This window comes from Dermacentor silvarum, chromosome 6, assembly GCF_013339745.2.
Source record: "Dermacentor silvarum isolate Dsil-2018 chromosome 6, BIME_Dsil_1.4, whole genome shotgun sequence".
In the NCBI taxonomy this organism is placed as follows: domain Eukaryota; kingdom Metazoa; phylum Arthropoda; class Arachnida; order Ixodida; family Ixodidae; genus Dermacentor; species Dermacentor silvarum.
The window spans coordinates 178,944,748-178,959,170 of record NC_051159.1 but is presented as its reverse complement, the minus strand read 5'-3'; the positions used below and the strand labels follow the sequence as shown (position 1 = coordinate 178,959,170).

Below are 14,423 nucleotides of genomic sequence, written 5' to 3'. Positions count from 1 at the left end.
GTTGCTAGGCAACGCGCGATGACGTCATCGTTCATCGAGGTTTTTTGTACACGCGTTGCGGCTTCTTGTTGGTTGACGCCTTATGATTCATACTGCTCAGTTTTCTCAAAGATGGAAGCGTACTGGTTGACGCAGGAAATGAAACGCCATGCAGTCCTCGTCGCCCTGACCGCACACCACAGCGACTTGGAAATTGCCACTTTTCTGAGCGTAGCGAAGTCCTTCGTTTACAAGGTGCGGACAGAACTGATGTCAAGGGAAGTCAATGCGGGTCATTCATTGCAAAGGAGCTCCAAGTCGCAGAGTCGACTGTCAGGCTCGCTGTGCACGAGGACTCAATTGAGGTACCATTCCTCTGTCATGAGGAGGGGGCAATTCATGTCCGATAAAACTCGGGAGAATCATCTGCTCCGGTCCAAGCGCTTGCTAAGCAAGCTGAAGATACCTGAGAAGCCTGGAAGGCTCTGGCTTTTATTTTTATTTTTTTTTTCAGGTGAAAAGAACTTTGACCAAGACCAATAAGTTAACCGACGTAACGACAGGTGGATTTGCGCAAGCGCTGATGAGGTACCTACTGTGATGCACACAAAATTTCCGTCGTCTGTGATGGTGTTCGCAGTCGTCAGCAGCGACGGTGACGTCATGCCGCTAAACTTTTTCCCAGACGGACTCGGCGTTAATGCTGGCGCGTACGTGGAGGTGATTGCCACCGTTGTAAAGCCCTGGATAGAGACTGTTTCGAAAGGAAGACCGTATGTCTTTCAGCAAGATACGGCTCCCGCCCACACCGCCTGCGTCACCCAGGAGTGGCTGGCTGACAACTTCTACGACCACGTCTCTCCCAACTTGTGGCCTCCTAGTCCTCCAAGCCTTCATCCTGCAGTGGACATATAGGCTGATGATGACAAAAGACTCGCTGAAGGACACCATTGCTGACTCAATGGCCAACATCTTTTAGGGCCAACTGATCCGTGCATGCAGCCGTTTCCGAAGCCTAATTGAATCGGTTATTGCTACGCATGGCGATTCATTGAGTAATTGTTGAAATAAACCGTAAGAGAAATATTTCCCAAAGTTTGGTAAAAATATGTCTATTTTTGCTGGAGATATTCTTTTCTGCCTGAAGCCAACATTGTGTTCTCAAATACCTCGCGGACCCGTATGTGGCTTAAAATGGGATTGAATGTGGGACTAGTAGTAGTCGCTCTCCCCAAAAATGACACTGCGCTTCTTTTGTTAACTTACTACAAACGTTACTAGATGGAGACCTGACGATTGCGTCTACGGGAGGTTCAAGTATGTGGCTGTTCAGCTAGCATGTGAGTGATGGGTCGAATGCAGTCGCTCGGAACTTACGACCGGCTATGTTGTCAAAGCCAACAGTAACGAAAAGGAGGCGAAGGTCGACGAAGGCAGCAGCGGTGATCAAGAGCCCGAGGACGAACAAATAATCTTTAGCGACACTGGTGGCCGGCAATAGCGACATTCGACGCTCTGAAGTTGTACCTTGCATGGCTCCCGGGTTTCGTCGCGAAGCGTGCGTGAGTTTCGATGCCATAAGGTCGGCCGCATTGGCATGTTCTGTCGGAAGTGTGCAGAAGAAAATCTGCATTTGTGTTAAAGGCTTTATTTTGCTGGACGCGCTTAGCCTACTCCATTGGGAGTGGTACGGTGACTGATCTTTACAAGGAAGTGATCTGTATAAAGAAGGATTTTGGAGGTCCTAAACGCTTCCTTATAAAGGCATTTTAACAGCGGAGCTGTTAAAGCTCTTAATTGTCCTGCATAGTGCGAACAACTGCTCCTGGCCATGACGTCACCGCGCGTTGCCTAGCAACCACCTCGCGGAGCGGCGTGTGCTTCACCTCCTCTCCGTGTCGTGCACATGTTGTCTTGCATGGGACGTTAAGGAGAGGGAAGGAGAGTATGCGCGCGGCGCGTGCTATGCTAGGGAGAAAGAATGAGAGCCAGAGAGAGAAAGAAAGAATTTGGAGCAGCACTTAGCAGCACCAACGAGGCAACGCGCAGAGCTGTTGCCGACGCCGTCCGCGTTTCCCCGCGTTCGCGCCGAAAGTGCGGTGTCCGTGACTGCAGCCGGCAGGTTCTGAACAGCCACGCCCCGCAAGTGGGGAGACGCAGCTTGGCCGTGACGTCACCGGGGATATAAAGCTCAGAGCCGCCGCGACGGCCGCAGAACTCTCGTTGACTCTGTGGCAAGTACGTGTAGCATTGACATGGGACGACCAAAGAAGATCCGGACACCCGAAGAAGCCACTCATCTTGAAGCGCGTCGCGCGGCCAAACGAGAACCTGCGCGTATAGGCGGCGAGCCGATTCGGCATACCATGCCTAGCAGCACTTAGCATTTCCTAGCAAAACTTAGCCAAGCCTGGTAAAATCTGGAAGAAGCTCGGTCGATCACCAGCTCTGCTGCTTACTCCAGCCTTGCACCACTAGTGCAAGCTGCCCACTTTTTTAATAAGAAATTGATATTCGATATTCGAAGGGGCTTAAGTGTGTCGTATATATATTCGAAAATTTTGATGTTATGCCATGTGGCTCTGCGTCGTCGTGCTTATCGGTGCGGACGCTGGTTCCGAACAAATTGAGACTTGACTGCTTCCGGTGGAGAGCGCATTGAATCACGTAGCGCAAACGTAGAGAAACACACCCGCACAGTCCTCTTCCTTTGCGTTGCGTGATTTAATGTGCTCTCCACAAAACAAGTACGCCATACAATCTCGCCCAGTCTTCAACTTTAGCAAGTTTCGACTGCAATATATAGCCTTCATATCACGCAACATTGTATACATGGACGACTGCACCCAAAAGCGCGAGATCACATCTCCTTACGAGCCTGTGCCACGGAAAGTTGTGACTGTGCAAGCATCGTTTGTGGTGGTCTGTGTGGGACTGCGGAAGCCGACACGATACTGTGAACGTGCCCGCGGGCGTCTCCGTGCCGCTTGGGCCGGGGAAAGAAGATGCTTTCTTCAAGTCGGTACATTGGTTTAATTCAGCTAATAGAAACGATCGTAGAGTAGATGCCAGAATAAGAAAGAAGAAACGCTCGAAAGTTAAATTCCACGTGATGTAACACTATATCACTATATGCATTTGTTTTAGTATTTTACATTGAATTAAAAGCAATGCGCAGTATGCGCCACAATGAACGCGAACACGCGACGTGTATCGCGTCTTTGAGCAGGAAGCGCGAGATCACATCTCCTTACGAGCCTGTGCCACGGAAAGTTGTGACTGTGCAAGCATCGTTTGTGGTGGTCTGTGTGGGACTGCGGAAGCCGACACGATACTGTGAACGTGCCCGCGGGCGTCTCCGTGCCGCTTGGGCCGGGGAAAGAAGATGCTTTCTTCAAGTCGGTACATTGGTTTAATTCAGCTAATAGAAACGATCGTAGAGTAGATGCCAGAATAAGAAAGAAGAAACGCTCGAAAGTTAAATTCCACGTGATGTAACACTATATCACTATATGCATTTGTTTTAGTATTTTACATTGAATTAAAAGCAATGCGCAGTATGCGCCACAATGAACGCGAACACGCGACGTGTATCGCGTCTTTGAGCAGGCGAAGTGGGCGCTGCCGTTCGCGCGAGACGACGGTCTAGGTGTAGCCGTACTCGAAGTCTTCGGCGAACGCAGCCTCTTTCCCCTTGAGCTTCTCGTAGCACACGGAGGCATCGAAGGGGCCCTTGGTTCCTCCGAACTCCTTGGGGAGGATCTTGGCCGGGAACCGCTTGTGCAGCGACTTGGTGTCCGTGCCATGGAAGTGCACCTGCACGCCGTATTCGAACACGGATGATTTTTTTAGTGCAGCTAGCACCAGGATACCGGCGACTGTCATTTATAAACGCATTCTTGCCGCCATATCTGTAGCGAATTTAAGCTTCATCTTATAATGGCGCTGAGTATACGGCTGAGTGAGACTCCAAGGAGCGCTCTTTTGTCCTTGTCTGGTTTGTCCTATCGTGATTATTAGTTTCACGAGATGTATATACTCAGCGCATCACAAGATGAAGGAACACCAACAAGTACGATTGCTTTGCTCTGCTCAACAAATTTAAGCTTAATTAACTACAAAAATTGGCATCTGGCTGACAGCGTTTTTTTTTTTTTTTTGCTTTTTTGTGCATTTTAATCTCAATATTGTTCTTGCACAAAGCAGCCATTTTTAGGCGTCAATATTTGGCGAGAGGTTTGGAATAAAAGTGGCAACACTGGTTTGCAGTGTCCGTCTATGACAATATTTATGAACGGAAGTATACTTAAGTTCATAAAATTACGTCGTAAAGTGTGAATCATTTTTGGAAGAGTCATTATAAGGGCTTGCCATCGATAACAAACGAAAAAAAAAACCGTCTTTGATGCTGGTTTCTGTACAGTATCCCACATGTCGCTGCAGTAATAACCAATATTTGCGCGACTTGAGAGATTCCGCTGTTAAATACATCTGATCTACTTTCTCGCTGAATTTTTGCTACAAATTATTGCCGGATCGTAGAAGGTTAGATTCTTGTTTTGTAGGAATCCGTTGTTTCCACCGAAGGGCGCAGAATTGACACCATAGCGAGGTATTAGATTATTGAGCAGCAAAGTAAAGCTCATAATGGTATAGGCAGTATAAGTTACAGTAATCGATAGGGGAACAGCGCAAAACAACATGACAAGAAGACAAGAAGGGAGACACAACACCAGCGCTGGTGTGTCTCTTCTTGTTTTCTTGTCGTGTTTTGCGCTGTTCCCCTATCGATTACTGTAACTTATACTGCCTATACCATTATGAGCTTTACTTTGCTGCTCAATAATCTAATGATGGTATGATGTCGGGGATTTAAAAATATTTTCGCAGGTTATTGGCAGTTTATTAGGAAAAACTTCTTAAAAATCTAACTTGGGGCTCCACGCCTTTCTATTTATTTAGCGTCTTTACTGGCTTATTAATACTCCTTTCACGTTAAGGCTGACGTTTACCTTTTTACAGAAATGCGGTTTACCATGTCAGCTTAAAATGCCACATTGTTCTTTTAACGTAAACCTAAAGCGCATTATACTAGCGTTTCTAGTGCCTACGGCGAAACCGACTTGCCTTTGCGATTGACGCTGCGTCTAGGAAGGGCGTGATCATCTTGAAGAATATGTTGAAGCTGTAAGGCTGCTTCACGATGTCAACGCGTTTTTTCCTCACGGGGTAGCCGGGCTGCAAAGGGCACAACAGGCAACTGTCACGGACAACGCAGGCAGATACAAAATATTGGGCATATGTAAATGGCACAACTACAATACTTTGCGCATACCATGTCAGCTGCACTGCTGCACTCTTAAAGCTAGAAATTGGGTTGGTTTATCGAGTAATGCAAGCTTGCTTCCCAGCGGCTTGGACAGCGTAATCTCTCTAATAAAGAGGATATTGGCTAAATTTCTCTAGTATTTGACATTTCAAGAAGTGGGAGAGTTACCAATTTAGGTTATTTGAACTAGCCTAATATAGTTACATTAAATATTGGGTGGGATATGCTAGCACAAACTACTTTTTGCCGACACGACGTCACACGGATGTTGATCTCTAAAGTGGCATCCCAGTCTGTGCACCAAAATTTTCTAGTAGTGCTCCTTAGTCATGTGCACAGATTATCGAAGAAAATCATCTTTTGTGAGGAGCTATTATTGTCTTTTTTCCTTTTTTTTTCTCAATTTCCTCCTCTTCTTTTCGTTTCCTTGTACACATACCTACCCCATACTTATGAAATTAAAATTAAATGAATTCGTTTATATGAATTGTAATACGGGCACGCACAAGGTTAAAATAAGACAATGAAAGCGATGTTATAAAGGTATGAGTTGGTGTCGAAATTTTTCTCTCCGCCGCGATTTGATTGTCGTTGCTTTACTTTAAAGGCAGTGATGCAAGTATAAAGTTAAGCATTTTCCTTGGAGAAAACTCCCCCAGATATGCGCAAACATTTAGCAAACTGGACTTTTCAGGCACCGAGTATTCTCTTCCTGAAAAGTATCGATAGCTAAGCAAGTGGATATGGTTGCATTCTTAAAAACTGCGCAGTTAAAGACTGGACATGCGTAAGAAAGTTGACAAGGACGAGCGAAAATTCCCAATTGAATTTATCGAAACGAAGGAACGTGTGCCAGCCAGCCGTCATTATCACTAACAGACAAAGAAATTGCGCTCCTGAGAAGCACGTGTCGCACGAATGATTAGCAATCATGTTGTTTGTTCGTTTCTTTTTTTTTAGCAATGCATTTATTTATTGAACGCACACTCAATGCCGTAACATTATAAAAGGGATGGAATGGGGCTAATAAAGTATAACAATGGGTCATGTGGTAATATATATATATATATATATATATATATATATATATATATATATATATATATATAATACCACATGGCCCATTGTTATACTATATATAGGGTGTCCCAACTATCATGGACCAAGATTTAAAAAAAGAGCAATTGTGTTACTCCAAGAAAACCTAGCGCATATTGTTTCCAGTGCAGTGGAGTAGCCGCCAGTAATTTTTTGTTACTGAGATTTAATTGGGTAATTGTAATTAATGATCTAACTCAAGAAGTACTGTCTTCATTTTAGAAATTTCTATGAGAAAACTCCCGACAGCTTCCTGTTGATCAATACGTGCTACATAAAAGGTTTTTTTTTTTTTTTTTCAGAGCGTGAAAGAAGCCCGCAAATACACGCAAAATTGCCACGAGACTCGCTGCTCGAGGCACTTTGCGTGTATTCGCAGGCTTCTTTCATGCTCCGAAAAGCGCTTTTGTGTACCACGTATTTAGCCACAGAAAGCTGGGTCGGGAGTTTTTCATGGTGCTCTACAATTTCCTCATTGACTCTTCGATAATTAGGGCAGTACTTCTCGAGTTAGATAATTCATTACAATTATCCAATTATATCTCAGTAACGTAAAAATTACTGGCGGCTACTCCACTGCACTGGAAACAATATGCACTAGGTTTTCTTGGAGTAACGCACTTGCTCTTTTTTAAAATGTTGGTCCATGGTAGTTAGGACACCCTGTATATATGAGGGCTGCCGTCGTATGTATATGTTGTTTCGTTTCCGTGAATTCATTCCTGTCCCGTCTTTAACTGCGCAGTTTTGAAGAATACTCTCATTTTTTCCCTGGCCCGGTAATATAGAAAAGATAGCACTAACATAATGTCGACGCCGATGGCCAGCCGAGCCTTAGCGCCTTTCTGCTCAGCCATCGAAGTGTCAGCCACTCAGTGCGGCGCGTCTCGCACGCAAGCAAAGCATGGGCCTCCGAGATGTCCGGAACGGAACAACACGAAGCGCCGGAGGTGACGCAGCGATCAGCTACTGCAGTCGAACCCGGATATATCGAATCTGAAGGGGATCAGAAAAATGGTCGATACGTAGGTAATTCGATAAATAAAATAACAGGCCCTGAAGCGAACGTCGGCTTACAGATTGGTACGTCCGAGGGCCTCTAATGTTACTGCAAGCAACTCGGACAAAAAAAAAAAAAAAAAAGCTAGCTTTTTTTTTTTTTTTTACTAAAAAAAGATTGCTGGATGACTTTCAACTCCACTGCAAAGTCCAAGTTGTTTCTTTTCTTTACCCTCGCAGCGGTCATCGCTTGCGGGAAATGAACTCACGAACAGGCACTCAACCCACAAGACGACGCCACGAAAATCGGAAAGAAGGAATGTTGACGTTCGAGGTAGTACGCGGGCTAGTCGAACAGCTCGACGGGGCTCACTGACTGCACATTCTCTTCTCCGCCTCCAGGTGCCAGAAGACTCAATGAAGCTGTCTTCGGCGTGGCGCAGCGTTCGATATATCGAATGTGCTGGTGAACGGGCGTTCTATATACGCGTGCACCAGCCCTATACATTTGCATGGGATATTCAAGGGGATTTTACAACTGTTCGATATGCACAGTATACATATATACACATTTGTATACACAATTCATATACACATTCGTATACACAATTCATATACACATTTGTATACACAATTCATATACACAATTCATATACACATTCATATACAATTCAATACACATTCGTATACACACATGTATACACATTCGTATACATACACAATAATGCGTTATATGTGGGTTCGATATATCCGGGTTCGACTGCATGCCAATTTGTGCGGTTCGTTCCGAGCTGCGGGATTATGGCAGAATGCTCGTGCCTCACCACCTGGCCGATCCAGGCAGGATTCCAGGCCCGAGTGAGATCTCTCTTCAGCGTTACTGTCGTTCCCCCATTCATGAATAAAAAGACATAAAACAAAAAATAGGCGACGAGGCATTGACTCCTGTTCGCTATAAACTGGTTCCATTTGCTAATTACTAGGCCTATACATACCAGCACCTTTGACATCGTTTTTAAATGTGAGTACTCACAAAGACTCTGGAGATGCCACCGATCCTCGTACTGGGCACTGCCAGGATGCTGCTGTAACCCCAGCCGTCGAAGTCGCAGAGCATGCTGAGACCGTTGTCCTGCGCCGCTTTATTCGTCATGATATATTCGAAGCACAGCAGGATGGCGCGCACCGCGTCCATGAACGACACCTGCACTCCGCGGCCATAGCGCATTGTTATATACTTCCGAAAGCTGTTCGGGCCTCCTCTTCTCTTGGGACTGGAGGCAGGGGGAACGGACGCTAGCTTGGCAACTGTTCGCTCCTTTTTGCACGACGCTTAGAATTCAGACACTGCATGCCTTGGGGAACAGTAAAGGCAGAGTAGTGTTGTAAACTTACAAACCGCAAAATAGTCACATTGGCATGCCGTGCTTTCTGCTGCCTCGTTGCCATCTTTCTAAAAATAGTATTTGTGGTATTTTGAATAAGAAAAAAAAATAACGCACATCCACACTATAGGCGTGAAGCTCGTCCGACTTCGCCTGCAGTCTGAAGAACGATTGCAAGTCTAAAGAGCTAGCAGGCAAATAAACAGCCACTGATATGTAAATTACAGTTTCAGATGCATGTACGCACATAGCACAGCAAAGCCAGTCCTTGTGCGTATAATGAGTATTGACATAACGTCACAGAAAAGGTACGTGTAAAAATCGCAGTTACATTCATTGCTCCCTCGACTATGCTTCTTCCATTCCCTTTATTTACCCTTTCTTTCTGTTTTCTATTTGTCCCTCGGTATGACAGGATCGATGCAGGATTGCGCTGACGCCTGCTAATAGAAGGCAGTAGCGCACCCAGGATCTCTGCCAGAGGGGGGGGGGGGGGGGGGGGGGGAGGACAGTTTGCTTTAGTTTGCCAATACCATCTAAACAGCACTAATTTCAATTCCACGGGAAATTGTAAAAAAATGCGCTTTTTGCGAAAGTTTTTTAGCGTTGGGGAAGAATGAGTATTAGACGAAAGTATCGCGGTGACGTGATAGTTATCTACTACTTCCCAAGTACAAAAAATACCACTCCACCGAATGCTGCGGTTCACTCACGTCCACCAGCGAGGACCAAAAGAAGGGCTCAACATTCCCCGCGGTTAATCAACTTGAGCGCGACCAAGCCTTGCAATAAAGGTTCCTGCGAAGGCTGCATGCCGGGGATTTCTGGTTTGGATGACTTGAATGTGCTAAATTAATTCGTCTTTTTTTTTCCAAGTTGGAGGTATGCTCCTTACATCCCACGTCTCTCTTTTTTTTTCTCTCTCTTTTTTAAGTTAAACCGTTAGAGATTAATAAATTCGTCTTTCTTTTTTTTTCCAAGTTGGAGGTATGCTCCTTACATCCCACGTCTCTCTTTTTTTTTTCTCTCTTTTTTTTTAAGTTAAACCGTTACAGATTAATAAATTCGTCTCTTTTTTTCCAAGTTGGAGGTATGCTCCTTACATCCCACGTCTCTCTTTTTTTTATCTTTTTTTTAAGTTAAACCGTTACAGATTAATAAATTCGTCTTTTTTTTTTTCAAGTTCGAGGTATCCTCCTTACATCCCACGTTTCTCTTTTTTTTTTCTCTCTCTCTCTCTTTTTTTTCTCCTAAAGTTAAACCGTTACAGATGTCTTCATTGTTCGGGTAAAGTCTAATAGCGACTAGCATAGGTATACGTACCGGAAAACGCATCCGAAAACGACAGCGCACAGAACATTTATACCAACAAACGACTTTATACTTATCAGCTGGCGTACAGGCGTGTCCGCAATGGCATAATCACAAATTTATTTACCATATCTTTTTTTCTTCCCGTGATGAATTCGTGCGACACACATGCATGCAATGATTGATAAAAGCGTCGCGAAATGGCGTCGCCAGCACTATATAGTGTATACCTCCAGCATTCCTGCACACGTCCAACCTATAGCACGTCTACGCTATTTGCCGAGCTACTCTATTGAGAGCAGGGCGTCGGAACGAAATGTTTTCCGTTATAGTTTTGATTTCGTTCAACTGAAAAAAGTTCCGTTCCGGTTCTGCTCCGGAACGAAAAAAAAATTATCCGTAACGGTTTTTAACGATTTCGGTTCGCATGCAAATATTTTCGAAGCAAAGTAACGATTGATAAAACAGCATTTATTTTTCTCAATAATTTGATAATAGTTTTCTCAATATTTATGTTTGTCGATATATTTCTCAAGCAATTTTCTCTCAATTCATTTTTCTATGCGCGCGGTAACCGTTTTGCGCGTGGTTTGATACGGTAGCGCGAATGTAATGCGGCTGACGATGAGGGCTTGCACAAGTCGTCTCGTCCTCGGTGAGGCCGTCCTTGCTTCGAGCTATTCGAGCTATTATGAATTATGAGATCATGCTCGGTGTACTCGCCGAAATGCGAGACCGCTGTTCAGATAAAATAAACGAACATAAATGAACGATAAACGTTCGGTAACAGAGTTGTACCCGAAGAAAATGAAACGATGAGCTCTTCAACGCGCAAGCCCTGGGTTTTGCTACGATGCCGATCTGCTAGTGCACCAAGCGGCAGGCTTAGATTAGACCACCGCTCCCACTATCGCTGCCTGAGATACGCCTGAGGTACGCGCTAATTCTGACGTTGCCTGGCGTCGGTTGTTGCGGATTGCCGACTTTCCCCTTGAACCGAAAACCGATCAAAAATATTTCGGTTTCACTCCGAAACAAAATAATAACATTTCAGTTACGTTTTCATTCAGGCTAAAAAAAAACATTTTTTTCCGTTCAGACACCTGCACAGATTTGAGAGCGTCGTTGTGGGCCACATACGAGCGAGACACTGTCGTCTTGTGCTATAGTCTCCACTTGCGTACCTGGTCGGGGTTCCAGGCACCCGCCCTGAGGACGAGAATGAAGCGGCCCTTTTTGTCCTTGTCGGGCAGTAGACCGACGAGGTTCCTGGAGAACACGTGGTCCAACTCCGAGGGCATCAGGTTGCGGAACAGGTCGGCCTCTTTCCTCTTGGAGTCGTAGTAGTGCTTCAGCAGCTCGAACGCGCGCTTGTGTTTCATGCGGCCGAACCGAAGGAACGCCATCAGGAACTCGCTGTTCGTCTTCGCGTTCAGCGACTCTTCCCCTGAGCAGGAGGAAAATGGGTCAGTAAACAGTTTTGCACATGCACTTGCAAAGAGAAACCGCAGATTGTGGCAGATATATAGCCTCTTCCATTATTGCTGTCAATTACATTTTTTAAATAATTGTTTGTAGCTTATATGTCAATTGATATTCACTTTCTTTAAAAGTATTACTCGAATACGTGAACAGTACTGAACGACTAATCGCATTTTGTCGCAATTTGCTAATGAAAAAGTACTGCTAATTTGCATTTCAGTCTATTGCTTTGGAGTATACGAGTCGCAAGTGTGGAATTGAAGCCGGAAATCCAATGCTACCATGGATATTTAACGTAACTTTTGAGACAAGCGCCAGTTTTATGATATGCGTCTATAAAGTAATTTTGTAGGGGTGTGTGAATAGTGGTTTTCGAGACCTAATCGAATATTAATCACATAGTGTCAGAGGCGAATGTTTTTAGAATATACTGTGAATAACTTAGTCTTCTCACTATTATTATCAAATATCTTTCACATCCTGGAGTTGACAAAATTAGAAGTTTCTGTCAATACAGTGCACATTATAAAGGACGCTTTATTAAAAGCAGAAAGGCAGCATTAGGAACAACTAAGAAGTTCGTTCACAAAGTCAGCATTATCATAACCAAGCTGCGACCTGCAGTTTTTTCGCCTGGTCATCCTCGAAACTTTGTTGCAGAATAAAAATCCAATGCAATCATATGAAGTTCAGAAATGCAGCCTTGTGATCCAATTAACATCTGCGTATATCTTCGTGATCAAGCCTGCAGTGCGTGTCGTCTGTGCCGATGGCAAAGCGAGAAAAACAAAAGATTTTTTTCTAGTTTGAATGGTCGCGATAGGTAGTACAACTATTGTACAAATATGTTGCAATGAAGTGTACTCCGATTGAAGCCGATGACAGGACGCAGATGTTGCATCTATAAATAGTATCAAACAATACCCACTGCCGAATGTCGTCTAAAACAACTGTTATTGCGAGTGATCGTGGTTTAGCCGGAAAGCCTGCCTTACTGAGCGACGCTGCCTGCTCTAGTGCGTTATGTCCAATGCAGATGGAATGAAAGTTGTCGCGTTTTTGCTTCAGTGTCATGTTTGATCGTTCACAGTAGACGAACTAAAGAATTCAATAACTATTTTTTAATGTTCGCATTTTTGAATAGTGACTGTTCGATTCGATGACCGAATCTAATGGGACAACATTGAATTCGTTATTCGAAAGTATCGAATACTCGCACGCCCATAAATTTTGTGTTTGAATTGAGTTTCCAGTGTCTTCACTGCATTGTATATGTTGCGATGCAGTTTAAGTTCTGAGGAGAGGCCGATTCGAGCTCGATTTCTTTTTAGAGCGCAGCTGCGCCCGTTCCTGTGGCGAGCGTCGGCGTACCCCAGCGAAAGATGAAACAGCGGAGCGGGGGTTGATAGACGGCGATAGCAAAGAGAGCGCGAGAAGGAAAGCGGAGGAGGAGTGATTGGCGAAAGCGTGAGACAAACGTAGTGCTGCGAAATACGGGCTCTGTGGCGACGATGGATACGAGAAGGCACCAAAGTAGCGCACGTCGTCTCTTCACCGATGACGCCACTGATAGCATATATGGAAACAAAGCGCTGCATGAGCGGAGGTCTGTCTGTGACGGCTGCTGTGAATCGCGCCCACGCATCACTCACGTGTTGCCTCTCGCGATCTTCCGATTAGCGAGGCAGTCGCGCGTCACACGTCGCTTGTTTGCAACGTGCCGCACGAGACAGATTATCCGCGCCAGTCAATATATCACGAAATGAAAACACGTATAGAGCTGCGCTCAATTTCGCATTAGGGAGTATCGTAATCGTCGGTGAATTTTTAAGGCGAAAGCCTTAAAGGTATACGGACACAAAATTTCGCACGTTTTCGTGAGTGCGCGCCACACCGCCCGACTCGCGCAAGTTGGAAGGCGTGACGTCACGACACCCTCGTCGGATAGCCAGCCGGCCTGCCGCGGTCATTCGAAGCGCGCCGACGCCTCCATCGCGAGCATGGATTGGAGTTTTGGTGCCTCTACCAGCGATGAGTACACGTCTGAAGACGAGGACCATTTCAACTTGGCAAGAAATATAACCGCTTACGGTTACGAGCCTTCCGCGTCAAGCGATCAAGAAGAGCAGGCGGCGTGCCGTTCAGGTTTTCGCGAACCGTAGCGCGTAGATTTCGCTCTGCACTAGACACTTGTGCAAGAATTATTGCGATAGCAATTATATGGACACTCCAAAGCAGATTTCTGCCGTCGGCCGTCGCCGTCGCCGTGAGGTTCCGTATGACGTCAATGGAGATGAAATCGTCGCCGCGAGCCGCCGAACGCTGTATGTGCGAGTGAAAGGGCGCGAGGGACGCGCGCTTTCACGGGGAGTGAACGCACGGCGGAGAACAAACGCGCGTTCTGTGCCGTGCTCCCTTAAGGGCTGCAGAAGTAGGCGTCTCTTTCCTCCTTTACAATCACCATATATATGTAGAGCAAACGCGCCTTCTTCTGACGCACGAAAGGCCGTGGGGGGGGGCAGGGAAGGGAGGCGACGTTTAGCTGCGGCACCAAGTGCCTATTTATATCAGAGGCTCCGGCAACAGTCACCAACGCCGCACGCATTTTGTGCGAACGCGGGCAAAACGCCGATGGCGTCGACAACAGTGCTGTGTGTTGCCGGTGCTGCTGCATGTCCAAGTTTGTACAGCGGATAAAACTACTATCCTTACTCCGTATAGCTCTCTACTAAGTTGCTATCGCAATTGATGCTTCGCCTTTCGGGTGAAACTGCGACAACTTTTTTGTCATTTCCACTCTACACTTGCTTTTCTAAGAGCTCATGCAGGCGAGGCAGGTG

The 14,423-nt window shown here is 45.6% G+C and overlaps 1 protein-coding gene across 1 annotated transcript; it reads right to left on the bottom strand.

Moving 5' to 3' along the window:
* Window positions 1-3,624: 3,624 nt before the first annotated feature.
* Window positions 3,625-12,078, bottom strand: LOC119457076 (alpha-tocopherol transfer protein-like). The gene is made up of 4 exons (XM_037718904.2): window positions 11,286-12,078; window positions 8,439-8,609; window positions 5,107-5,217; window positions 3,625-3,795 (listed from the first exon to the last, which is right to left on the bottom strand). The coding sequence occupies exons 1-4, from the start codon at window positions 11,505-11,507 to the stop codon at window positions 3,625-3,627; spliced, it is 675 nt and encodes a 224-aa protein (XP_037574832.2). The 5' UTR covers window positions 11,508-12,078.
* Window positions 12,079-14,423: the final 2,345 nt, after the last annotated feature.

Coding starts and splice junctions, on each gene's coding strand:
- LOC119457076 (XM_037718904.2), bottom strand. CDS start 11,507: ATGGCGTTCCTTCGGTTCGGCCGCATGAAACACAAGCGCGCGTTCGAG. Junction 8,610..11,285: donor GTGCCTGGAACCCCGACCAG/GTACGCAAGTGG, acceptor CGCGGAGTGCAG/GTGTCGTTCATGGACGCGGT. Junction 5,218..8,438: donor GTGGCATCTCCAGAGTCTTT/GTGAGTACTCAC, acceptor TGCCCTTTGCAG/CCCGGCTACCCCGTGAGGAA.